At 43.7% G+C, this 26,574-nt stretch overlaps 1 protein-coding gene across 2 annotated transcripts; it reads right to left on the bottom strand.

Annotated features, from left to right (window-relative positions):
• Positions 1 to 810: 810 nt before the first annotated feature.
• LOC117401989 (sphingosine 1-phosphate receptor 1-like) lies at positions 811 to 8,883 on the bottom strand. Of its 2 annotated transcripts, none has more exons than XM_034002775.3 (2): positions 8,581 to 8,883; positions 811 to 2,731 (listed from the first exon to the last, which is right to left on the bottom strand). In XM_034002775.3, exon 2 carries the CDS (start codon positions 2,538 to 2,540, stop codon positions 1,410 to 1,412), a length of 1,131 nt encoding a protein of 376 aa, XP_033858666.2. In that variant the 5' UTR covers positions 2,541 to 2,731; positions 8,581 to 8,883; the 3' UTR covers positions 811 to 1,409. The 2 variants fall into 2 exon arrangements, with proteins under 2 accessions (XP_033858666.2, XP_058863187.1); XM_059007204.1 differs by lacking the exon at positions 8,581 to 8,883 and adding an exon at positions 6,078 to 6,161.
• Positions 8,884 to 26,574: the final 17,691 nt, after the last annotated feature.

Consider the following 26,574-nt stretch of genomic DNA (forward strand, 5'->3'; position numbering starts at 1 on the left):
GTGGTTTGGTTTATAGATCAGTTTGCCCTTGCACACCTCAGTCTGCTGTACAGTGAGTTTTTGACATAGTTCTCCGTGGTTCTAACAGCAGTACCTTAGCATGTCACTCTGTGCTTTACCGTGACTCCTTCACTCTGCTCTGCCATGCCTGTACCACAGTAAACATTTAAAAGGTCATGCCAACCAACGAAAATAAGTGCTTTTTTTTGTGTGTTCAGTGAATTTAATGCTCACGACTGGAGAATATTAACAGTGGTGCAGTCTAGCTTGATGGGGCAGTTTTGAAGGGAGTTACCCCTTGAAGCAGTTTCAATGCTAGATCTGCTGTTCCTCTGCTCACTGGTGCCAGCGAATGCAATTAAAACGTACATCGTTTCAGGGTTACAAACTCACACTAGCCCTGCTGCTGCTGCTGCACCCAGTCCTGGAGTTCAGAGCTCCCCTCAATGAAGTCTATTATTATTATTATTATTATTATTATTATTATTATTATTATTATTATTATTATTATTATTATTATTATTATTGAAATGATCAGGAGCCAGGAGTTTGAGCAGGGTTACAAACTCACACTAGCCCTGCTGCTGCTGCTGCTGCACCCAGCCCTGGGGTTCAGAGCTCCCCTCAATGAAGTCTATTATAAAGTCTATGGTAAAGCAGAGCTGATAGAACTTCTCATCACAGCATGAAAGTCACAGCTGAGTCTGTAGGTTTACTAACAAGAGTTGTTCATGCAGATCATTTCAATAATAATAATAATAATACTAATAATAATAGACTTCATTGAGGGGAGCTCTGAACCCCAGGACTGGGTGCAGCAGCAGCAGCAGCAGGGCTAGTGTGAGTTTCTAACCCTGCTCAAACTCCTGGCTCCCGATCATTTCAATAATATAGTTAACTCAGGATTCTGAAACCGAGGCCTGGGTGCTAATTTGAGTTTTAAGCCCTGGCATTGAACAGCATGCACGCCTCGCGATATACAGCAAACTGTTATTGAAGAAGTACAGGGTCCCCTAAAACACACACACATGCAGTATTTGGCAGTCCGAGCTCACAAATGATCATGGAACAGTTAGCAGTAAGGCAGGGTGTGTGGTTCAGTGCCAGATCACCGTTATATTCCTCTGTTATACATCCAATCACAAGTTGCCCCAGAGAGAGACAAACACTGTCCCTAAGCAACGTCCCAGCACTGCCTGTATAGTCCAGCATGGTCTGTGCTGGTTTTCAGCCTGGCTTTTGCTGTGAACCTCATAAAGATCAACACAGCCTCTGCAGTTTCACAAAGCGTCACTGCCAGCGCCGCGACAAAAAACGGGTCGCCAACACGCCATGGCCGACGACCACCGCTGAACCAATATGGGTGGTCGATGCTTGCAGTCTGTCCGTTTTTCCTGAACAGGCACAGCTCAGGACTTCCCGGTTTTGGGATAGAGGGGTTTGATCGGAGATGGCATGGCGTTCCCAGAAGACACGGTCACCTCCATGCCTTCCAGCCGGTGGGAAGACTTTTCTGACTTGCTGGTGCTCCAGTCCAGGAACCTCTTGACTTTCCCGTCCCTGGAGTTCAGGAGGCATTTGCAGAGCAGCTTGAGGATGGCCTTCCTCATGTCCTTGCTGGTCAGGGTGTAGATGATCGGGTTCAGCAGGGAGTTCAGCATCGCCAGGCCCAAGAAGTAGTCGGCTTTGTAGAGGATGCCGCACCTCAGAACTTGACAGGAGACGTCCAAGAGGAACAGGACGAAGAGGGGCAACCAACAGGCGATGAAGGTGCCCACGACGGTGGTGAGCGTCCTGAGGAGGGCCATGTGTTTCTGGGACTTCCTGGCCACCCCTTTCCTCTGGGACCCGAACCTCTGGCTGTTGAGCTTGACGATCCTGTAGATCTTGATGTAGAGCACCAGGATGGAGAGGAGGATGACGATGAAGACGCTGATGCAGAAGAGGATGTAGTTTTTGGAGTACAGGGGCAGGATGGTGGAGCACCGCTCCAGCTCCTGCAAGCAGTTCCACCCGACGATGGGCAGGACGCCCAGGCCGATGGAGAGCACCCAGCTGGCAGAGATCAGGGCGAACATCCTGCCTTTCTTGTCTTCGTGGTAGAGCTTCATCTTCACCATGGTGACGTGCCTCTCGATGGCGATGGCCAGGAGGCTCACCACCGAGGCTGTCAGGGTGATGAAGACCCCTCCTTCGCGGAAGAACCACAGCAGAGGCGTGAGCTTGAGGGTGTTGGAGCCGGACATGATGATGTTGACAGCGTAGGCCACCCCAGCGAGGAGATCCGACAGGGTGAGGTTCCCCAGAAGGAAGTACATGGGGGAGTGGAACTTCTTGTTCTTCCAGATGGCTATGAGCACCACCAGGTTCTCCAGCACAATCAAGGTGCAGATGAACAAGAAGACGACAGCCTCGGTTTTGAGCCCTCCTTGGTACCTGCTGGCCTGCAGCTTCCCAGTGTAGTTGTAATGTATGGTGATTATCTCGTTGTTTTGGTATTCCCTGAAGATCCGGGACAGTCCAGCGTTCTCTGAACCCATTTTCAGGGGGGAAGACGTTTCGCACTCAAAAGATGGCACCGAAGTTCAAGCCTCTCCCAGGACAGCGGGAATCCATAGAAAAGATCTGGTTTACTTCGATAACATCCAAGTTGATTGGCTCTCTGTCTTACACCGGTCCGGCCACTAGGGGGAGCTTGTGTTGCAGTAAACGTGGTTGGTTGCCATGGAACCTGAAAATCAAAAAAAAATAAGGCCTCTCATTAGTTCCATATAGGGTTTTAATAAGTTTATTATACCATAATTCAAGGTAACAGATTAAGGACAAGAATTTTGTAAAATTTAAACACTTTTTAATATACGAATACATATAGGAGGCTGTGTGGTCCAGTGGTTAAAGAAACGGGCTTGTAACCAGTAGGTCCCTGGTTCAAATCCCACCTCAGCCACTGACTCACTGTGTGACCCTGAAGCAAGTCACTTAACCTCCTTGTGCTCCGTCTTTCGGGTGAGACGTAGTTGTAAGTGACTCTGCAGCCGATGCATAGTTCACACACCCTAGTCTCTGTAAGTCGCCTTGGATAAAGGAGTCTGCTAAATAAACTAATAATAATAATCTGTCGCTACAAATACGTCACTGTAGATATAACTTGTTGTAATCCTAACTGGCTGCGTCCTAGTTCATATTTTATACTGTACTGTATTTAAATATGAAGCTTGCATTGTAACCCTGTACTGCCCTGTAACACCTGCGTGAGTCGCCTTGGATAAAGGCAACTGCCAAATAAATAATAATAATGTAACACAAAGCAAAATAGGCCATTTTGAGTCATTAATCTTTATCAAAAACCAAAAAAAAAAAAAATATTATAAAATTATTCTATCTGAAATAATGAAAAAGTGAGGGGGACATGTGTCCCGTGTAAATTACATCTTTGTTTTCCTCAAGGATTCCAAAAAATAGGTCCTTAAACTAGGTCCGGGAACATACCGAGGGTAGTACAGGGTTAATCTGAACTACAGAGAAGTACCCGAGCCACAGCTGACGAGAAAGAACCCCATCGAACCACAGCCCCCCCCCCCCCCCCCCTTCCTCGGCCACAAACATGCTTTACAATCAGCGTTGTCTCAATGTTTATTTTTATCATATAGGCTTTTAATACAGCTGCTCGATAGCAAACGGAAATCGACACCTACAGAAGTGTTGCCGCCAAGCCTTTACTTCAGTTTACAGAATTATGAGCGTCTGCATTTCTTGTTACAGCAGGGCTTCCAATATATTGCATCTGGTAACAACGCGTTTAATTGTGTTTTGGTGCAGGACCACTACAGTAACATGCTTTTAAACGCCTTTTAACATGTCTGTACAGTGCATCCAACTATTATTATTATTATTATTATTATTATTATTATTATTATTATTATTATTATTATTATTATTATTATTATTATTATTTATTTATTTCTTAGCAGACGCCCTTATCCAGGACGACTTACAGTCGTAAACAAAAATACATTTCAAGAATCACAGTACAAGTAATAATACAATTAAGAGCAAGATAAATACAATGACTTCGGTTCTAGCAAGTACAAGAATATGACAAAATACAATTCAATAACGGAGCAGATAACAGTGTCAGTGATAGTTACATCAGGATATGATTAAATACAAAATACTACAGATCTATGTGTATGTATGTATGTATGTATGTATGTATGTATGTGTTTTTTAAATGTATATATCGCTATTGATATATTTTCCAAAAAGACAACAAAGGCTATTGAAAGTAACTGGCTAATATAGCTGCAAATGATATTTTTGCAGCTGTGTGTTAGCAGCAGCGTTGTATTCTGTTTCCCCACAGAATGCAATGTAAATACAATGGAAAAAGGGGCAGGTTGGAATAGGTCTAAAAAGTTCAGTGCAATACTGCGCTTCAGAGTAGAGCTCAAGGGGTTCCATTGCCCCAAGATGCGCCCGCTGATAAGCTCGCGGCGCGTCCCTGTTTAAAAACGCTGCAAGGTGCCGTCATGCACGCTCGAATGTTGCAACAGTTCATGGGGAGTTTACAGCGGCTTTGCTTTTCCCACAGCCTCTAACCTCTGGCTGTGTGGGAAGGCAGTATCGCCCTGCTAAACATTCAACTTTGTAGGCGGTGTGCATTAAACGATTCGTAATTATTGGCTAGCAACGCTTCCATTATGAGTAGGTGAAAAAACTTTGGAAAATAATAACTACAAGTAACAATGCGAGTTATTATTACTAGCAGTATCGTTATTACTGTAGTATTATTACAATAAACTATCTATCTATCTATTATTATTATTATTATTATTATTATTATTATTAATTTCTTAGCAGACGCCTTACCCATGGCTACTTACAATTGTCTCTCTGTCTGTCTGTCTGTTAGTCTATCTATCTATCTATCTATCTATCTATCTATCTATCTATCTGTCTGTCTGTCTATCTATCTATCTATATATATATTGCATTCACCATCAGACAGATAAGCTACATTAGCTTTAATACTTAATGTTATTGATCTAGTGGAAGGACCAGCCTAATGGGTCTCACCTTTAGTAGTGGTGCCAAAAGTGAGAAAAATCCCATTCTGCTCTTCACTGCTTTATATTTCTCTGTAAACCTTACTTCTGCAGATTAAACTGTTAAAATACGTATGTTGTATTATGTTCCATTTATTGTGGTTACTCTCTGTAGTTATCAATGAGGTTATGTGCAACAATGCAAGTACTTGTAGCGAATGCATTTACACCACCGAATGCGCACCGGTTTTTAATTTGTGTTGATTGATTGAAATATCTGTCTGTCTGTCTGTCTATCTATCTATCGATCTATATTATCTCAAGCTATATCCTCATTGAATTTAACACACCTTGCAAAGTTATTTTTGGTGTTTAATGGTTGGATGTTTTTTGTATGGATAAAATAACCCCGATTATTATTATTATTATTATTATTATTATTATTATTATTATTACATGAATTTCAGTTTATTGTAGACAATTCCTGTAGAACGATCTAAAAATCAGCCATTTAAAAAAATATATATAAATAATAACAATAATAATAACTTAGTTATACAATTAGACGAGACTTTTGTGTCTGTATTATTATTATTATTATTATTATTATTATTATTATTATATTGCATACCCACATTTTCCTTGCTGAATTTATAGCGGGGAACATCTAACTACTCAAAACTAAACTAACCGATCAATCTTTAATCTAGATTCTAGAATTAATCCATTAAGTACCATTGTCCTCATTTTGTTACATTTGGTAATTTTGTGGGGCATTTCTTTAACTGGCATTTAAATGTTCTCTTTAACTATATTGTTATGATAACTTAATTCTGTTAAGCCGAAGTGTATCAAGTTACAGAAATACAGCTTGTGTTGTGATTTTCTGTTGTTGTTTGTTTTTTGCAAAGAAAAATGAATTTGTTATTTCAGGGGTTAAGACCGCGTCTTTCCATGGCTTCGGTCAAAGGTTGTGCGGCTTGATCAAACACTGACGAAATGCAGGGAAGCTGACCCGGCGTGATGACTTACCTTGACTAATATTAAAATAAAGGTTATTACGAAACTCTGTATGGATGCATTTACAGCAGCGTGCACATGGATTCAAGCACCCCATTGCTTCTGTAGTTTCGATTTGTTGTGCCTATGAAATCAAACCACTTAACTGGAAAATTGTCTAACTAGGCAAATGAGTGATCAGTCTAATTTATTTGGAGATTTTAATAGGCCACACTTGCAATTCATTTAAAACAGTGAGAGAAGAGGAACACGGAGCCACACATGGTGAAACGCAGGAGACTTTTTAGAAGTTGTTTTAAGATGCCTGATTAAAGCACAGAGCGGTGTGACATTTTCACACACGAGTGTTTCTGTATCACTGAGCGAGAATGCAATGTTCTCACCCCCAGAGGGTGTTTTCACACAGGCGGGTCTATAAAGCACATGTGTTCCAATACATTTGCACACTACCCTGGGTACGAGAATAATAAAAACATGCCGTGTTTATGTGAAGGAAGTTATAAACAGACTGCAGAATCAGATTCGTTGCCTGTGCAAAAACATGCCCGTGGTACCGAAGGAAACGTCCCCTATATGGTCCGGGGAACACTTGGGGTATCTGAGTATTCCAAAAAAAAAAAAAAAAACCCAAAATTTGGCTACTGCCCGAACATCCAGCCATTCCATATCCCCCAAACCAGAACCGGCAACATTATCAGGAACACAGTCCTTCACGAAAATCCGTATTCCTTGTTTTTTGGGTATACCCTTTTAAAAGTGTCCCATACACGTCCAGTAAAGTGTAATAGAGCAAAGCTAAATCATCATAGAGGTGTTTGGTAAAGCATATTAAAAAGCAGGACAAACCACTGGAAACGGTATTAAACCCGAAGCATAGCCGTGAGAAAAGAGATATTCACTACAGTTATTACAAGAAGTCTTCCATGCAGTTCGGTGGGATTGAACCCAAAAGCTCCGGATTTACAGGGACAGTAATATCCTGGATTATTGTTTTCTTAAATCAAATGCAAACGACAGAACCCTCTATTTAACTCAAACACGCGTTTGCGTCATTGTAATAAATACACACATGAACACACATATATAAGCATCCTTCTGTTCAAGTGTACAATGCACCTTGTAGCGGGTTTAGTCGAGTAAATGTGGATTTTGCATCCAGATCCTCGGGTAACATTACAGAAGGTATTGTCCAAGATCAATGGCTAACGAGGTCCGTGAAACTTGACGCTTTTGTTAACCGTCTGATTCAATATAACAGCTCTCAATATAATTTCTCTCCATGTTTCTTGAATATCTCTGTATCTCTTACTGTTTAAAAAAGTGGTTACATATTTTAAAATATACCTTATATGGATGATAAAATAAATACAGATAATAATAATAATAATAATAATAATAATAATAATAATAATAATAATAATAATAATAATAATAATACACAATGTATTGGACAGCGGATTGGCTATATTGCGTAAAAGCCAAAAAAAAATGCAATTCGGGAGACATGATTATTTGTATTGTATATGAATTATTAGTATTATTATCAGCATTATTAACTTTTCACGCCAAACGATGCTGTCACTCCTGCTTCGAAAATCGCAACAAGAAATGCGAAGCAGCCGCTGTTATTTCAATGTAATGGTCTGTCACTTTATCACATCCTTTTTATTATTAATTGTCTTTACATTAAATTACAGAGATGTGATTCCCCCCCCCACATCCCTTTCAAAACTGCTAAAAGTTTCCAGATAAAATATTTTTACATCGTTGCGCTGCGTGCGGGCTTTACCAATGCGCTTAGAAAAGAAAACACACACGACAGTTCAACGCCTCAGAGCTCATTTTGTCAACTCCTCTCAGCTTGATGTACAATTTCCATTTTCCACAAATGTAGTATGCCGTTTGCATGCGGCACAACAGCTCACACAAGTGCCCTATACGAGGATACAGCTGCACTGTACGCTAAAACCATTCTTGAGTTCATTACAACAACGTATATAGAGTATCGATGATTCAGATTTGGAACCCTTTTATGAAACGCATGCACGCGGAGTGCAGGAATGCAATAACCCACAGGATATAAAATGGGTTCTAAATTCTGTCCGAAACGTCACAAACCCTTTTGCATTCCTGTTGTACTTTTAAATGGTTTTATTTATCTATAAAATGTACAATCTACCTTACAGCGCTTATCAACCCACTGTCGTACTAATCGGTTTAATTTGTCTCCAAGTTTCTTGAATATCTCTATCTCTCTCTCTTTTTTTAAAAAAGTGGTTAAAATATTTTAAAATATACCTTACATGAATGATAACATGAAGAAAAAATACTACTATCTGTACCGTAGCCTATTGGGTATACGCACCACGATACTGTGAGCGCATTGTGTGATTATATATGGTACACGCCGTTTAAACCTTCTAATGCAACAAACACAGTCGGTATTGTCACATAGTGCACAAAGACTTGTAGAAAGCTGGTTTTGCGAATGCGTTTGAAAGTGGTAGCAACTTACCTTTAACGCGTTTTGAAGAAGCAAGCTAGTGGGGTTGAGCAGACCTGTATAACAGCGGTGCTGTGCGCGCCTCGGCTCTCACTGGGAAATGCAAGCTGCTGAACTAACTGGCTTGTTAAGCAGCAATGACAGACGCGACTCAACTCGCTGTCAGGGTTGCCAAACCAAAAAAAAAAGGGGGCCGGCCTGTTCTGGAAACTGCCGTGGTTCAGCGCTGTGTAAAGCCAGACCAGCGGTATTTAAATAAAAACAAGCGTTGGAAGCTATACCCGTGCCAGGGTATCCTGTTCATGCATGCGGGAAGAAATGCTCGTGGATGCACACAGCGAGTCTACCTTTAACTGGACAGAGGAAATGCAACATGCACTGCTAGGAAATGTAACTGATCTGTGCATGCATTCACCGCTGTTTACCCCGGCTTGCCTGGTTTGCGCTTTACCATACCTCGCTGTTCTTCATGCCTATACGTCACATTGCTTTTCCTATGGTACACATGCATAAGGGAGGAGGCTATATTTCCATTTCAGTATGCTGGGGTGTGGGGGAGTCTCTGTATGGCCGTTCCCTTAATGCATTATTAAATGTAAAAAGTCAACGCACGGTATTTGACTGCGTTCCAAAAAGCCGACGACAGGGCCCGAGTCTTCAGAGGTGGGTAAAAATTGTGACGTGGTTAACCGGAGTTTTACAATTTACCAACAACTGGACAAAGGATAGCAGTGTGGAGTAGCGGTTAGGGCTCTGGACTCTTGACCGGAGGGTCGTGGGTTCAATTCCAGGATGGGAACACTGCTGCTGTACCCTTAAGCAAAGTACTTTACCTAGATTGCTCCACTAAAAACCCAACTGTATAAATGGGTAATTGTATGTAAATATAATGTAATTGTTTGTAAAAATAATGTAATATCTTGTAACAATTGTAAGTCGCCCTGGTTAAGGGCGTCTGCTAAGAAATAAATAATAACACAAATCTGCGTTATAAAACAAACGCGCCTCTTTAGCGGTAGGGGGCGCTACATACAGTACGGCGCGTTCCTTTGCAAAGTTTTTTTTTTTTTTGTATTGTCATTTCTTTCAGTAAAGTCGACACTGTGCCTCCACATTGCGCGGTGACTAATTAACACTGTAACTGTGGACTCCCGTGATATTCTGGCATTTGGGTCATTCCGGTGAGCGGAGGGCGGCAGGTTCGACTGTCACTCAGCTCACTGGCAGATGGACTGAGCTGTTGGTCACCCAGTTGTCACCGAGTTACCCCGCAGCTGCTCCACACAGCCCCGCGATTCCAGTCACATGTGTCGTCAGATCCGCCCTCATTTCAAATGCCACTGCCAGAAGTTTGTTATGCCTTATTTTGCAATTGCTGTTTCTCCAATAGATAATGGAGATCAATTGACGTATCTGAATGCAATTAATTAAAAGCGGACAATTAAGTAAATACATACCTAACCTTAATATTGACTTAATACAACTATTTGTAGATTCATTCTAGAGTGTACTGACATGTTTATTAAAGGTATATCATTTTTTAAAAAGTATGTTACGCTAATATTGAACAAATATTTACACACACACACACACACACACACACACACACACACACACACACACTCATGCAGACATACAGACAGACTCTACACAGGGGAGCAGGGTACAGCACAGGGGAACCGTACAGCACAGGGGTGCAGGGTACAGCACAGGGAGGCAGGGTACAGCACAGGGGAGCAGGGTACAGCACAGGGAGGCAGGGTACAGCACAGGGGTGCAGGGTACAGCACAGGGAGGCAGGGTACAGCACAGGGGAGCAGGGTGCAGCACAGGGAGGCAGGGTACAGCACAGGGGAGCAGGGTGCAGCACAGGAGAGCAGGGTACAGCACAGGGAGGCAGGGTACAGCACAGGGGAGCAGAGAACAGCACAGGGGAGCAGGGAACAGCACAGGGGAGCAGGGTGCAGCACAGGGGAGCAGGGTACAGCACAGGAATCAAAGCGCTGTGCGCTTACAGAGCCAGAAGAAGGGAGGGTCCGATCAGAGCGGAATTCCATCTGCCTTTGTGTAACGTGGAAAACAGATTAACACTTCCAACGAAGTAAGGAAAGGACCAAGAACTCCCACGGGGGGGAGTCATTGAAAGAGTGAGAGTTTTTTGGTTTTTTTTGCTGTAGTTTTGTAAGTTTCTAAGCCAGGGCTGTCCCATCAATCAATCCCGATCCTGGAGGGCTGTTCCACTCCAGGTTTAACAGATCAAATGATCTAATGAACTACTTCAGGGTCTGGATGGATTGAACAATTTAAATCAGGGTTGGAACAAAGACCAGGAGTGGAATTACCCTCCAGGACCGTGACTGGCACACCTGTTCTACAATTAAATAACCGGCAGACAGCCAGACACAGAATCGAAGGAGTTTGTGGTTGTTTTTGGTCCGGATTACAGAGGTCATTGTGGACTGCTGACTGTATCATCGTCAGCACTGTCTGTGGCCCGTGTGATGTGTCAGCTTCTCTGTGGCCGGGTTTCAATATCTGAGCACTGTAAAGAGAAAAAAAGAAAACATTTTGAATAGTCGTTAGTCTGTCTGTATAATCTGCAGGGAGTTCTATAGGATGGGTATTCTTCCTTAAATATTTACTGTGCAAGTTAAGAGCATAAGAACATTTCCAAACGAGAGGAGGCCCCATTCGGCCCATCTTGCTCGTTTGGTTGTTAGTAGCTTATTGATCCCAGAATCTCATCAAGCAGCTTCTTGAAGGATCCCAGGGTGTCAGCTTCAACAACATTACTGGGGAGTTGGTTCCAGACCCTCGCAATTCTCTGTGTAAAAAAAGTGCCTCCTATTTTCTGTTCTGAATGCCCCTTTATCTAATCTCCATTTGTGACCCCTGGTCCTCGTTTCTTTTTTCAGGTCAAAAAAGGCCCCTGGGCCGACATTGTTTTAGGATTTTGAATTCTTGAATCAGATCACCGTGTAGTCTTCTTTGTTCAAGACTGAATAGATTCAATTATTTTAGCCTGTCTGCATACGACATGCCTTTTAAACCCGGGATAATTCTGGTTGCTCTTCTTTGCACTCTTTCTAGAGCAGCAATATCCTTTTTGTAACGAGGTGACCAGAACTGAACACACTTGTAACTGTATTTGCATAATCTGTCTCTAAGCCCCATTCATATTTTTTTCCATGTTTCTTGTATCCTGTGTAGGAACACTTGCACACTTATTTGTTCTATTTTGCTTCAGTTTTTTAAAGTAAGAACCATACTTCAAAACAACGCTTCCCAACCATGGTCCTGGGGACCCCCTGCTGTGTCTGCTGGTTTTCATTCCAACTGAGCCCTCGATTACTCAACCAGACCCTTCATTGAACTGATCCTTGGCTTAATTAGAGCCTTTTTTTTATTGTTCCCAGCCCCTAAAAAGGTGCAGAGTTATAGCTAACTTGAAATCTGCAACTGTTTAAGAGCTGAAAACAAGTAGAAAAATTCAGTTCAATAAAGGGTCTATTTAACTCAGCTGGAATGAAAGCCAGCAGACACAGGGGGTCCCTGAGGACCGGAACTGGGAACCGCTGTTCTAGAATCTGAGTGCAGTGTCTTCTGGGTCGAAGCACGTCACTGGCTGTGCAAGCATGTCAGTCACAGCAGGGGAAGCAGCTGATTGGTTAACAGCAGGAAAGAAGCCAGTAAAGGGGTGGGGAAACTGTCACATTTTAGAGGAGCAAGCAAGCAGGTTTAGCAATACCAGTGGAAGCTGATCTGAGGACCAGGAGCGACCAAAGCAACTGTTTTGTTGCCGTTTAGACGTTTTAAAAACCCACCATGCATATACCATTACAGGATGCTCTTGTCAATCAATTCGTGGAACAGGAATGTGTTTTTTTGTATACATGTTGTGTATATAGAGTATTTTATTGCAATTATTATTATTATTTTTTTTTTCATATGGTTCATCAACTGTGTATTTCTCGCCTGTCGGACAAAAAGGTACCAGGTCTGAGATCTGGTGCGATCCGGCACAAATGAACCCCTCGCTTTAACCATGACATCATCACTTTAAAATGTTCCAATACAAATCCCAATTGAGAGTTGTATAGTGTATCGAAAAGAGTCCTGGCTGCAAGTTTGCTTTTAATTCCTGTGCTGAGTGGAGCAGAGAAAGAGAAAGAGAAAGTGAAGCTCTTCTACTCTCTGAACAGCCTCCCTCTGCTCTGTGCTGGCGGAGCAGAGAAAGAGAAAGGGAGGCTCTTATACCTTCTGAACAGCCTCCCTCTGCTCTGTGCTGGTGGAGCAGAGAAAGGGAAAGGGAGGCTCTTGTACTCTTTGAACAGCCTCCCTCTGCTCTGTGCTGGTGGAGCAGAGAAAGAGAAAGGAGAGGCTCTTATACTCTCTGAACAGCCTCCCTCTGCTCTGTGCTGGTGGAGCAGAGAAAGAGAAAGGGGAGGCTCTTCTACTCTCTGAACAGCCTCCCTCTGCTCTGTGCTGGTGAAGCACAGAAAGCGAAAGGGAGGCTCTTACACTCTCTGAACAGCCTCCCTCTGCCTGGCAGTTGAAAACGGCAGTTTGTTTTCAGAAGCTAATCAGCACAGCTTCCTGTTCACAAGCCCCGTCGATCAAAATCCCACAAATTCAGGTATCTCCTCACTCCTTCTTTCCTTCCCAGACCTTGTTTTTTAGTCGTTGCTATGCGATAAAAGTCAATTCCATCTGTTTTCTGATAAGCCTTATGGCAACGTAACACTTATTAAAAATATTTCTCCTTTGTTGGCTCAGAGAGTATAAGAGCCTCCCTTTCTCTTTCTCTTTCTCTGCTCCACCAGCACAGAGCAGAGGGAGGCTGTTCAGAGAGTATAAGAGCCTCTCCTTTCTCTTTCTCTGCTCCACCAGCACAGAGCAGAGGGAGGCTGTTCAGAGAGTATAAGAGCCTCCCTTTCTCTTTCTCTGCTCCCAGCAGCACAGAGCAGAGGGAGGCTGTTCAGAGAGTATAAGAGCCTTCCTTTCTCTTTCTCTGCTCCACCAGCACAGAGCAGAGGGAGGCTGTTCAGAGAGTATAAGAGCCTCCCCTTTCTCTTTCTCTGCTCCACCAGCACAGAGCAGAGGGAGGCTGTTCAGAGAGTATAAGAGCCTCCCTTTCTCTTTCTCTGCTCCACCAGCACAGAGCAGAGGGAGGCTGTTCAGAGAGTGTAAGAGCCTCTCTTTCTCTTTCTCTGCTCCACCAGCACAGAATTTCTAACTTTTGCTGATGTGGAGCAGAGGAGTGAAACAAAACAGAAAACACATGCACAGTATATTTATGGTACATTTCATCAGTTCCTTAATCTGTGTATCCAAATAGTTATTATTTTTTTTATTAAAGATAAAAAAAAATCCATGCCGTTGAGTTTTTTTTATGAACGCTGTTTGCATAATTTGTTCCAGACAGCGCTGCTGGAGCCGGCTAAGTAATGCATTCCCTTTCTTAATTTACACAGACAAGAGTGTCCTGTTAAAATATTCAATAGGTTTCCTCTTGACTAAATGAGATCAGCTGTTGACAAGTCATACACGGTATTTGCATGTTTGCAGCTGATAATCCTTATTAATAACAGGGTTGAGAGAACAACAGCAACGGCAAACACATTTTCAGAATTAAAGAACGCTGAATCGGACAGTGGTTGCTCGTTAGTTTATTGTGTATAGATTAAGGCGTGGTGCCCTGGGCTAAAAATATATTTTACTTGTTTATAAACCAGCGACTGTAAAGAAAACCTCCCTGCAAATTGTCTTTTGGTTCACGCTTTCATCAGTGTGGTTGATGACTGATCACATTGGCGAGATCATTTTAATGACGACTCCACTATAACCCAGAGATCCTTTTCAATCACTGATTGAAATCCCTGAGCCATCTGTTCTTTCTAATAAGTTTTCAGATCTTTGCACAAACAGATCCAAGAAAAACGAACGCTAAAAAAAGCAGAAGTTCGAGCTTGTGGTTGAGAAATGGAATGGCTTCCTTTTGATCGCTTCCAAGCCCTCAGCGTTTGTAGAGTATGTGTGTTTGTTTATAACCGCTAGCCCAGCTGTCAGAATGGCTTGGCTCCTGGTAGTTAGACTCCATATGGACTTCACTACAGACAAGCAAAACACAGCTATAGCAGTGTGCACATTTCATAGAACACCTCAAGATTTAACATTTATATCATTTATATACCTACCAAAAAACTATATACAAAAAATATATAGAAGCTCCCTTTGCAACCCCTCTCTGCCAAGTTTGAACCAGCCAGGTCCAATGGTCACCAAAAACACCCTCAAAGGGTAGGAGAGTCAACAGGACAGCAGCTTTGAAACGGGGAAGACAAAACTGCACAATCAGATCACTTGCAAATATTACACAAACATCTGATAGCATGCAAATCCATGGGGTTTGCATGTTAAGATTGTTCAACGGCTCTTGGATTTGAATTCAGTTTTTCTGTAGTAGCGCTTGCCTTAACCCGCGGGGAAGATGGCACAATAGTTTATATGTAATGCAAAAGTTAAATGAGATAGGGACTGTGCTGAACTGCTCCCTCCCTCCCTCACCCCCCTAAGAGAAAGGGTGCTCCCTCCAGTCCAGTCCAGGGCAGGCTTGAGGCATGGAGACTGAACTGCTCCCTCCCTCCCACACTCCCCTAAGAGAAAGGGTGCTCCCTCCAATCCAGGGCAGACTTGAGGCATGGAGACTGAACTGCTCCCTCCCTCACTCACTCCCCTAAGAGAAAGGGTGCTCCCTCCAATCCAGGGCAGGCTTGAGGCATGAAGACTGAACTGCTCCCTCCCTCCCTCACCCCCCTAAGAGAAAGGGTGCTCCCTCCAGTCCAGGGCAGGCTTGAGGCATGGAGACTGAACTGCTCCCTCCCTCACTCACTCCCCTAAGAGAAAGGGTGCTCCCTCCAGTCCAGGGCAGGCTTGAGGCATGGAGACTGAACTGCTCCCTCCCTCACTCACCCCCCTAAGAGAAAGGGTGCTCCCTCCAGTACAGGGCTGGCTTGAGGCACGGAGACTGAACTGCTCCCTCCCTCCCTCACCCCCTTAAGAGAAAGGGTGCTCCCTCCAGTCCAGGGCAAGCTTGAGGCATGGAGACTGAACTGCTCCCTCCCTCACTCACCCCCCTAAGAGAAAGGGTGCTCCCTCCAGTCCAGGGCAGGCTTGAGGCATGGAGACTGAACTGCTCCCTCCCTCCCTCACCCCCCTAAGAGAAAGGGTGCTCCCTCCAGTCCAGGGCAGGCTTGAGGCATGGAGGCTGAAGTGCTCCCTCCCTCCCTCACCCCCCTAAGAGAAAGGGTGCTCCCTCCAGTCCAGGGCAGGCTTGAGGCACGGAGACTGAACTGCTCCCTCCCTCCCTCACCCCCCTAAGAGAAAGGGTGCTCCCTCCAGTCCAGGGCAGGCTTGAGGCACGGAGACTGAACTGCTCCCTCCCTCCCTCACCCCCCTAAGAGAAAGGGTGCTCCCTCCAGTCCAGGGCTGGCTTGATCAATTGTTAAAACCCACTTTTTCACCACTGCTTGATTGGAAATCAATATGAAATATGTTTCACGTTGATAGCTAATGGAATTGCTGCTGACTAATTATAGTAAAGTTGAAAAAAGAAAACAAATCTAAACAATCTGACCTAAAAAAAAAAAAACCCTGCGTTGCGCTCCTCGCTTTGCACCAGGGCGACAAACCAAATCACTTCTCTTTGCGTTCTGAAATCTAACACTTCCTCTTATCAGGAGCTCAAGGTCTTCGCAAGGGTTTCTGTGAAGTTACTCTGAACTGAGAACGCATTAACCGCCTAAAATGTACACAGGCTTTCTAAATGCAGCCCTGTGCCCTGTGGTTTGCTTTGGGTGGAGCGCTTTAACACATTCGCTCGGTATGGATGAACATGTGTGTGTTTTCACAGCTATCAAATGCTCTAAATAAATTGCTTTTTAAAAATGAAACCGGCCAATGCAACCTACACGTTTTCTGTGCTTTTATTTATTGAAATTTTTAATTATTTTTTTTTACTTTCTCTTAAGCTGTGGGAACACGAAGCCACTTCGCGGCTTTGGAACTTCGTTTCAGGAAACTAACACATCATTTAAGTAATGTAAAAAAAAAACACCCAAACGCAAAGGAATTCCCAGTCGATTCTATTGAATTGTGTAATAAGAGTATCATAAAAGTGACACTAGTTCTTATCCATTATTATTATTATTATTATTATTATTATTATTATTATTATTATTATCCTTTACTTTAAAACATTATGGATTTATTGATAATTGTATTAATACACAGTGTGTAATACACTTACACAATGTTAAATAACTAGATTTCAATTATGTTTGTATAATTTGCAGCAGCGTGGAGTAGTGGTTAGGGGCTCTGGACTCTTGACCGGAGGGTCGTGGGTTCAATCCCAGGTCGGGGGACACTGCTGCTGTACCCTTGAGCAAGGTACTTTACCTAGATTGCTCCAGTAAAAACCCAACTGTATTATTATTATTATTTATTTCTTAGCAGACGCCCTTATCCAGGGTATCAAGGGTACAACAGCAGTGTCCCCCACTGGGGATTGAACCCACAACCCTCCGGCCAAGAGTCCAGAGCCCTAACCACTACTCCACACTGCTGCCCTGTATAAATGGGTATGTAAAAATAATGTGATATCTTGTAACAATTGTAAGTCGCCCTGGATAAGGGCATCTGCTAAGAAATAAATAATAATAATATTATTATGATGTCTCAATCTTACAATTCTAGGTGATGCAAAAACGCTTGTCCAGATCTGTAGACAGGGCTGTCCTCTTACACCAATACTTTTTGAGTTCCCTTTTCTGAACCATTAGAGCACAAGTAGGAAGAATTGTTTTTTTATTTTGAGCTGGTAATTTTCAGCAGGAGTGTAATGCGAGCTCAACTCTGGTTCTTTGCACACATAACAGTACCTTATCTCTTTCACACCTTGTCAACCCACGCATGGGTTTGAAATACACAAAGAAGGGAGAGCATGAAACTGCATTCACCCTGTGGGTGCTATTTTCACTGCTTCTTAGTGAGATGTGTGAGTGGGGTAGTATGAAACATAAACACAAGACACACACCATTCATTCAGTTCAGTCTCCATGCCTCAAGCCTGCCCTGGACTGGAGGGAGCACCCTTTCTCTTAGGGGGGTGAGGGAGGGAGGGAGCAGTTCAGTCTCCGTGCCTCAAGCCTGGCCTAGACTGGAGGGAGCACCCTTTCTCTTAGGAGAGTGAGGGAGGGAGCAGTTCAGTCTCCATGCCTCAAGCCTGCCCTGGACTGGAGGGAGCACCCTTTCTCTTAGGGGGGTGAGGGAGGGAGGGAGCAGTTCAGTCTCCATGCCTCAAGCCTGCCCTGGACTGGAGGGAGCACCCTTTCTCTTAGGGGGGTGAGGGAGGGAGGGAGCAGTTCAGTCTCCGTGCCTCAAGCCTGCCCTGGACTGGAGGGAGCACCCTTTCTCTTTGGGGGCGAGGGAGGGTGCAGTTCAGTCTCCGTGCCTCAAGCCTGCCCTGGACTGGAGGGAGCACCCTTTCTCTTAGGGGGGTGAGGGAGGGAGCAGTTCAGTCTCCATGCCTCAAGCCTGCCCTGGACTGGAGGGAGCACCCTTTCTCTTAGGAGAGTGAGGGAGGGAGCAGTTCAGTCTCCATGCCTCAAGCCTGCTCTGGACTGGAGGGAGCACCCTTTCTCTTAGGGGGGTGAGGGAGGGAGGGAGCAGTTCAGTCTCCGTGCCTCAAGCCTGCCCTGGACTGGAGGGAGCACCCTTTCTCTTAGGAGAGTGAGGGAGGGAGCAGTTCAGTCTCCATGCCTCAAGCCTGCTCTGGACTGGAGGGAGCACCCTTTCTCTTAGGGGGGTGAGGGAGGGAGGGAGCAGTTCAGTCTCCATGCCTTTTTAATATTCCTTTGTAACAGTCCTCTCTGCCTGTAACTGTTTGCAGCCACTGTTTGCCTCTCTTGGCTTTCCCTTCATTGCTGATTCGCTCCGATGACTCTTGGAGGGCTGTCCTCGCTCCTGTGGGACCTGTTGGTGCAGCCACTACCCGGCCTCTCTCGATCTTTCCACGCGTCTGCTGTTTGCGATGTTGCCGCTGCACACAGCTCTACACCACTGCAGGGGTCACATGTCACGTCACGTGATCCGCCTATCCGATAACTCGTGGGCGGTACCACGTCCAATCGGGTTGGTCTTAATGAAGCAGGAGGGGCTCAACACTGGGAACAGCATGCAAAAAAAAATAGCAATGACAGCAGCTTTTAAAAAAAATACATTCGGTAAGCCTTCTGCCCCAGCCATCAGAAATGTCTTGGAGGCCCCAAGAACATTCGGATGAAGAGAGGGTTAATTTAGCTGAGTAGAGAATTCCACTCGGGCAGCCTGTGCTGATGAAGGCACGACCACATTTACATGAAGCACACGCTGATTACAGGCTTGCTGTTCAGTCAGGCTGAGCCGGAGCCCGTCGTGGGTCCAGGGTTTGAAATGCTTCTTCGATGACGATGTTCTGAAGCATGGAGAAGGACTCACACAGCCACACAGATCATTCATGTGGGCCCATTCATAGCACTTTCTGCAAGCTACAGCCGTGTGCAAAATGTATCCGAACACCCCGTGGTTTCTGTAGTTTTGATTTGTTGTGCGTATGAAATCAAACCACTGGAACTGGAAATCTTGGAATAGGAAAATCAGTGATTATCTAATGGAACTGATGACTTTAATAGGCCACACGTGCAATTCATTAAAAGAGTCAGAGAAAAGGACCACAGAGCCACACATGGTGAAACGCAGGAGACTTTTTAGAAGTTGTTTTAAGATGCCTGATTGAAGCACAAAGCGGTCTGACATTTTCACACAGGAGCGCCTGTTGTTTCTATATCCCTGATTACTGAGCTGACAATGTGAATTCTTACCCCCAGAGGTTTTCCTGCAGGCGGGTCTATAAAGGACATCAGTGTTAAATCTTGAGGTGTTTTAATAGATTTGCACAAGGCTGTACATAACTCTATAACTGTTACTCACTTTGAAAGCATGCATATCAATGCTCATAACAAGATACAAGATACCGACAAAAATTAAATACAAGCTGTGGTAACGGAGGTCCTTCTCAGGTTTTGTGGCAATTGGTGAAGCATCTCTCCAGATAGAGCAGCTGTGATGTTTGAAATCTGTACTGTACGCGCAGAAATTCTATGTTGTGAAATACAAACAAGCCTTGACAAAGCAAACAACAAGAATATCTCACCCAGTTTCTGTTGGATCCGCTGTTACAGTCGCAGTATTAAAAGCAGCCCCACCCCCAAGTTTTTCATCTTATTTTGAAATCCTCAAAACCCTCTTCCATAATTTCTGCAGGAACGCTGTAATCTGCGTTGAAACAGGAGCTCTCCTCGTCCTTCTCATTATGGGCTGGGAGTGGATTAATTTACCGCAAACCGCGCTTGGAAATCGAACTGTAGTTTTCATCCCCGGGCCAACGGGTTTTGGTTGAGGATTGAACACCAGAAAGAGCCTGTCTTTAGTTTTCAGCTTGGTTTACATACTGTAACTGCGTCTGCAAGAAGAAAGAGGAATCTGTAGCTCATTACCGCCCTCGGATCCACAACATTAATAAGATAAATAAGAAATACAGCCTATAGAATATTATAAGTCACCTCTCCACTGGAAGCTATGGAGCAGTTACACTTGTAATTTCTCTCAGAGTGTAGCTGTGCACTCTGAGTGTCAATGACAAAGCTTTCTGAACGTTGAGAGCACACTTTCTCCTGCACTCTCGATATGACAGACCGCCTGACACAGCAACGTGTGTGAGAATGAAACACACTCTCAATGTGATTATAGGCAGCCACCAAATACTTAGCAATGGTTCTGTAGTGCTTCTGCTAGCTAGATTTACTTCAGGTTTATGATGTACATTTTTCTGGACTATGGAAAAAAAATCAATTCCCTTATAAAAGTTCCCCACAGTAAAAACATAGCAAAGTGTCATGAAGCACAGTGAAAGCATGGTAAAGCATAGGGAAGCATTGTAAAGCACAGAGAGGTCTGGTAAAGCATAGGGAAGCATTGTAAAGCACAGAGAGGTCTGGTAAAGCATAGGGAAGCATTGTAAAGCACAGAGAGGTCTGGTAAAGCGTAGGGAAGCATTGTAAAGCACAGAGAGGTCTGGTAAAGCATAGGGAAGCATTGTAAAGTACAGAGAGGTCTGGTAAAGCATAGGGAAGCATTGAAAAGCACAGAGAGGTCTGGTAAAGCATAGGGAAGCATTGTAAAGCACAGAGAGGTGTGGTAAAGCATAGGGAAGCATTGTAAAGCACAGAGAAGTGTGGTAAAGCATAGGGAAGCATTGTAAAGCACAGAGAGGTGTAGTAAAGCATAGGGAAGCATAAAGCACAGAGAGGTCTGGTAAAGCATAGGGAAGCATTGTAAAGCACAGAGAGGTCTGGTAAAGCATAGGGAAGCATTGTAAAGCACAGAGAGGTGTAGTAAAGCATAGGGAAGCATAAAGCACAGAGAGGTGTGGTAAAGCATAGGGAAGCATTATAAAGCACAGAGAGGTCTGGTAAAGCATAGGGAAGCATTGTAAAGCACAGAGAGGTCTGGTAAAGCATAGGGAAGCATTGTAAAGCACAGAGAGGTCTGGTAAAGCATAGGGAAGCATTGTAAAGCACAGAGAGGTCTGGTAAAGCATAGGGAAGCATTGTAAAGCACAGAGAGGTCTGGTAAAGCATAGGGAAGCATTGTAAAGCACAGAGAGGTCTGGTAAAGCATAGGGAAGCATTGTAAAGCACAGAGAGGGATGTAAAGCATAGGGAAGCATTGTAAAGCACAGAGAGGTCTGGTAAAGCATAGGGAAGCATTGTAAAGCACAGAGAGGTATGGTAAAGCATAGAGAGGAGTGGTAAAGCCTAGTAAAATAAAACAAAACATGGAAGGCCGTGGTAAACTATAGTAAATGCATAGTATAGCCAAGGGAAAAGAATGGAAAAAAAAACTGCAGAAATATTACAGTGCAAATTTTGTGTGTGCACTTTGAGGGTTTTGCTGGAATAATTAGTAAGAAATGCAAATAAAGATCTGAGGTGTAACAGAGAAAAGCCCAAAGGGACGAGGCAAAGCATGTTACAAAACACGGAGAACTGTGGCGAATGCACGGAAAAACAACGCAGCATCACTGCGGTAAACTTTTCAAAGTGTCAGCAACGCCCTTGCAGATTCTTATCTGTCCAAGTCACCGCGCTGTCACATCCTTGTATTGTCCCACGAGGAAACACCGGAATACATCAAACAAACAAAACGTGAACAAAAACACAAAACACAAAACCTTGCGATTAGGAAGGAAATGTGTTTCTGACAGCTGGACACAGAGTTCTCTAGAAATACACAGAATATGATGTAGAAAGACAGTGGGATGGGCAGACAGACAGAGACAGCCTCTATAAAACCCTGAGATATTATTATTATTTAGCAGACGCCTTTATCCAAGGCGACTTACAGAGACTAGGGTGTGTGAACTATGCATCAGCTGCAGAGTCACTTACAACTACGTCTCACCCGAAAGACGGAGCACAAGGAGGTTAAGTGACTTGCTCAGGGTCACACAGCGAGTCAGTGGCTGAGGTGGGATTTGAACCGGGGACCTCCTGGTTACAAGCCCTTTTCTTTAACCACTGGACCACACAGCCTCCTATTATACAGTAGAACTTAAGAGAATAGTGTTACAGAATGTCCTTGGCAAGTTTCATGACAATTCGAGAAGTGCTCCTCTTGATATAAAAGCTGGAAAGATGCAAATTAGTGATTAGTCGAATTGAATTGATGACTTTCGTAGGCCACCCCATGCAATTCATTTAAAGCAGAGAAAAGGAACACGGAGCCACACACGGTGAAACGCAGGAGACTTTTTACAAGTTGTTTAAGATGCCTGATTGAAGCACAAAGCGGTCTGACATTTTCACACAGGAGCGGCTGTTGTTTCTATATCCCTGATTACTGAGTGAAAAATTCTCACCCCCAGAGGTTTTCACGCAGGTAGGTATAGAAAGGATATCAATGACAAATCTTGAGATGTTTTAATAAATGTGCACACGACTCTATCTATCTATCTATCTATCTATCTATCTATCTATCTATCTATCTATCTATCTATTTACATTAAAATCATTAAATTAAAGCCATCTCAATATAGAGTAAGTTAAAACCATACCCAAATATAAATGTTTATATTTTTATTTATTTATTTAGAGTAGGTTCTGTACATACAGAATTATATGTTGTTAAATGCGTTCGTTATTATTATTATTTTTTTTTTTTTTTCAAGGCGCTCCTTGGGACGTTACAGGGCGCCTGTGTTTCCTCCTGGAAGCAGCTGTGCTGGCCGGGGACTGGCTCTTGTGACGTCAGCGCCCCAGGAAAGGTTGTGAGGTCAGGGAACGAGGCACGCAGTGTGGACGCAGGATCTGTGCCAACGTGTGAGATTGAGAGTGTGCTTTCAAAGCAAACTCTCACGGGAGCTTTAACCATTCATACGTGTCCGAGGCTTGCTTTTTGGTTTGCTGTTGCTGTTTTGTTTTTATTTAAAAATCCAGTCTCACGTTACATGAAGTGTCTCTAATTACTGTGCATTTACTCTGTTTAATGTGCAAATCTTTAACTCTATCCCTAACCCTTTTCTGTTACACTTGTGCACTTACATATATCATGCAATAAGATTTTCCACATAAAGTACAGTGTAACTGTGCATAATGACATTGTAATTATGTGTAAGCACACATGCATTTACTAAGTAACTAATATGTAAATGCACAGTCATTAGAGACTTAAAGTAACATGTTGCCAAATATCTTAAGAAACCACCGTTTCCAAACATAGCAAGGTTTGTTAGGAAAGTGACCCGCCTCGCTCGTGTGATCTTCTCTCTGTCCTTTTCCGGGTTTATTTTAAAAGCATTCCAATACCATTTTCAGCCAACATTTCTACTGCATAGGGGCTGCTTTCAAAGTGTGGATCAGAGAAGCTCCCTTGTGCACTCCTTATAAAAGTGTCCTGTAGTTAAAACCACAGCCAAGTGTAATAAAGCACAGAGAGGTATAGTAAAGCATAGGGAAGCATTGTAAAGTACAGAGAGGTCTGATAAAGCATAGGGAAGCATTGTAAAGCACAGAGAGGTCTGGTAAAGCATAGGGAAGCATTGTAAAGCACAGAGAGGTCTGGTAAAGCATAGGGAAGCATTGTAAAGCACAGAGAGGTCTGGTAAAGCATAGGGAAGCATTGTAAAGCACAGAGAGGTCTGGTAAAGCATAGGGAAGCATTGTAAAGCACAGAGGTCTGGTAAAGCATAAGGAAGCACTGTAAAGCACAGAGAGGTATGGTAAAGCATAGGGAAGCATTGTAAAGCACAGAGAGGTCTGGTAAAGCATAGGGAAGCATTGTAAAGCACAGAGGTATAGTAAAGCATAGGGAAGCACTGTAAAGCACAGAGAGGTATGGTAAAGCATAGGCAAGCATTGTAAAGCACAGAGAGGTGTGGTAAAGCATAGTGAAGCATTGTAAAGCACAGAGAGGTCTGGTAAAGCATAGGAAAGCATTGTAAAGCACAGAGAGGTGTGGTAAAGCATAGGGAAGCATTGTAAAGCACAGAGAGGTCTGGTAAAGCATAGGGAAGCATTGTAAAGCACAGAGAGGTCTGGTGAAGCATATTAACCCTTTTTAGGTAGAAGGGACATATGTGTCCCACAAATACAAACTTTCTTTCTTGTTTTTGCAATGCAGTGCACGAAGCAGGGTTTAAAACGGACTGACTAGGTTGGATCCGGTCGTCCTTGTCAGTTTCCTCCTCGTCATACTGGAGTCGCTCTCAAATGTGTTTTAAGAAAAAAACGTTTGAATGACCAGCGCTGGATTCCTGGTGTAGCTTCGGGGTTCACAGCGCAGCAGCAGGCAGCATGCCTGTGTTTCCTGGAAGGTTTGTGGAGTTACGTTGTCAGCTACCAGCACATTGGGTTAGCACAGTCACTTCAGTGCATCAAAGCAATACGTTACACTAATACAGCACCAACAGGAAAGCAGCAGCAGCACATCATTTTAAAAAGCTGTCAGACAGGGATCGATCGCAGTAAAGATAGACACAGGCGGCTCTATCAGCTCGATTGCAACCTTCCTGGAGCCTGATAAGCAGAATATTTATTAAGCTACGGGACCATTTCCTTGCACTGTATTTTATGATATCATTTTTGTTCCTATAATTTACAGTCACATATAATCTTAACAGCCTCCCTGTGCTCTGTGCTGATGGAGCAGAGAAAGAGAGGCTCTTATATTCTCTGAACAGCCTCCCTCTGCTCTGTGCTGGTGGAGCAGAGAAAGAGAAAGAGAAAGGGAGGCTCTTATACTCTCTGAACAGCCTCCCCCTGCTCTGTGCAGGTGGAGCAGTGAAAGAGAAAGGGAGGCTCTTATACTCTCTGAACAGCCTCCCTCTGCTCTGTGCTGGTAGAGCAGAGAAAGAGAGGCTCTTATATTCTCTGAACAGCCACCCTCTGCTCTGTGCTGGTGAAGCAGAGAAAGACCCAGAGGCTCTTATACTCTCTGAACAGCCTCCCTCTGCTCTGTGCTGGTGCAGCAGAGAAAGAGAACAGGAGAGAGTAGCTTCACATTAGAGATGTGCGGATACTCATATTTTATAGTAATGTTGCAAGCATTCTGAGTGGCTCTGGGTTGTCGCTTCAATATTTTTTTCTCTAAATCTGTCTTTACCTGGCTTGAAGCTTGCCTGGAGATTCCTATGTGCCAGGACTTAACAGTCTCCCTCACAGCCACAAATGGGAAAAGCAGGCGTTTTAGAAGTTGTTCAAAGATACCTAATTAAAGCACAAAGCGGTCTGACAATTTCACGCACGAGAGCCTTTTGTTTTATACCCCTGATCACTGACCAGAAATGTGAATCCCCCCCCCCCCCAAGAGGTTTTCATGCAGGCAGGTAAATAAAGGGTATAAATGAGGTGCTCGCATACGTTTGCACAATACTGTAGGTTGAACAGGATTAAATCCAACGAAACAACAAGGGGAGAGGATGTAAGACAAGTGGCTGGAATGCATCACCGGAGGAAATTTGCATACCTGCCAGGAAGGAAAGTTACCTTGCTGTGCCCTCGGGCAAACGCTACCCACAGTAAAACAGAATGCATTGTCTGGATTTCTGGCACACCTGAGTGACCAGACCCAAGGAGGAAATCTGTTCAAAATACAGGTATTACCTTTCAGATTCAAAAAACAACAACGGAGGTCTAATCAACCCCAGCCGGGTAATGCACAGATCTGGGCAAAGTTTTTGCATCACCTCGATTTTTAGGATTTGAGGCATCATTTTAAAAAACAATATATTAATAAATCTTTTATATAACATCATGTAATCAAAGAAACTACAAAATGGTATCGCAAAAGTCTACCGGAAGCCATCATAGCAGTACAGTCGTATTTCATGTTTGATTTCATCAGTTCTTCATGAAGTATTTGGGAAAACTACAAAGCGGTGTGTAATTCAATATGTTAACATTCATCAGCAGGTTTCACTCGACTTTATGTCAAAAATGTTCGTTCTATTGGGCAGTGAAGGCCACAGCTGTTGTAAGGCGATCACCGATTCACAGAGAACAATTTAGTATTCAAAAGGAATATGGTAGAAATGTGTAGACTCTTCACAAGAGCTAACAACATGACCAGGACCCCCGTTCCCTACCCTCGCCAGAAAGATGTGTCCCCTGCTCTCTGTCCTCTCTCTCGGATTCACCCCCCCGCTCTGCCCCCCCCCCCCCGGTTTTCGTGCGGAAGTTTAGCAGCTCCCAAGCCCCAGCATTAACAGAAAAACCAATCCAACATTTCGCCTGCTCCTCTGGTTGACTTGTCTCTCAGAAATCAAGATGTTTTGAATCTTTTCTTGGCTCTACATCGGCCTGTGGGAGGTTAGGAATCTCAGATCTTTGTAACGATTTCAATGGTTGC

Source organism: Acipenser ruthenus, chromosome 34 (assembly GCF_902713425.1).
Source record: "Acipenser ruthenus chromosome 34, fAciRut3.2 maternal haplotype, whole genome shotgun sequence".
Taxonomy (NCBI): Eukaryota; Metazoa; Chordata; class Actinopteri; order Acipenseriformes; family Acipenseridae; genus Acipenser; species Acipenser ruthenus.

Bases quoted from the DNA above. Each gene is read 5' to 3' on its own strand.
- LOC117401989 (XM_034002775.3), bottom strand. From the start codon at position 2,540: ATGGGTTCAGAGAACGCTGGACTGTCCCGGATCTTCAGGGAATACCAA.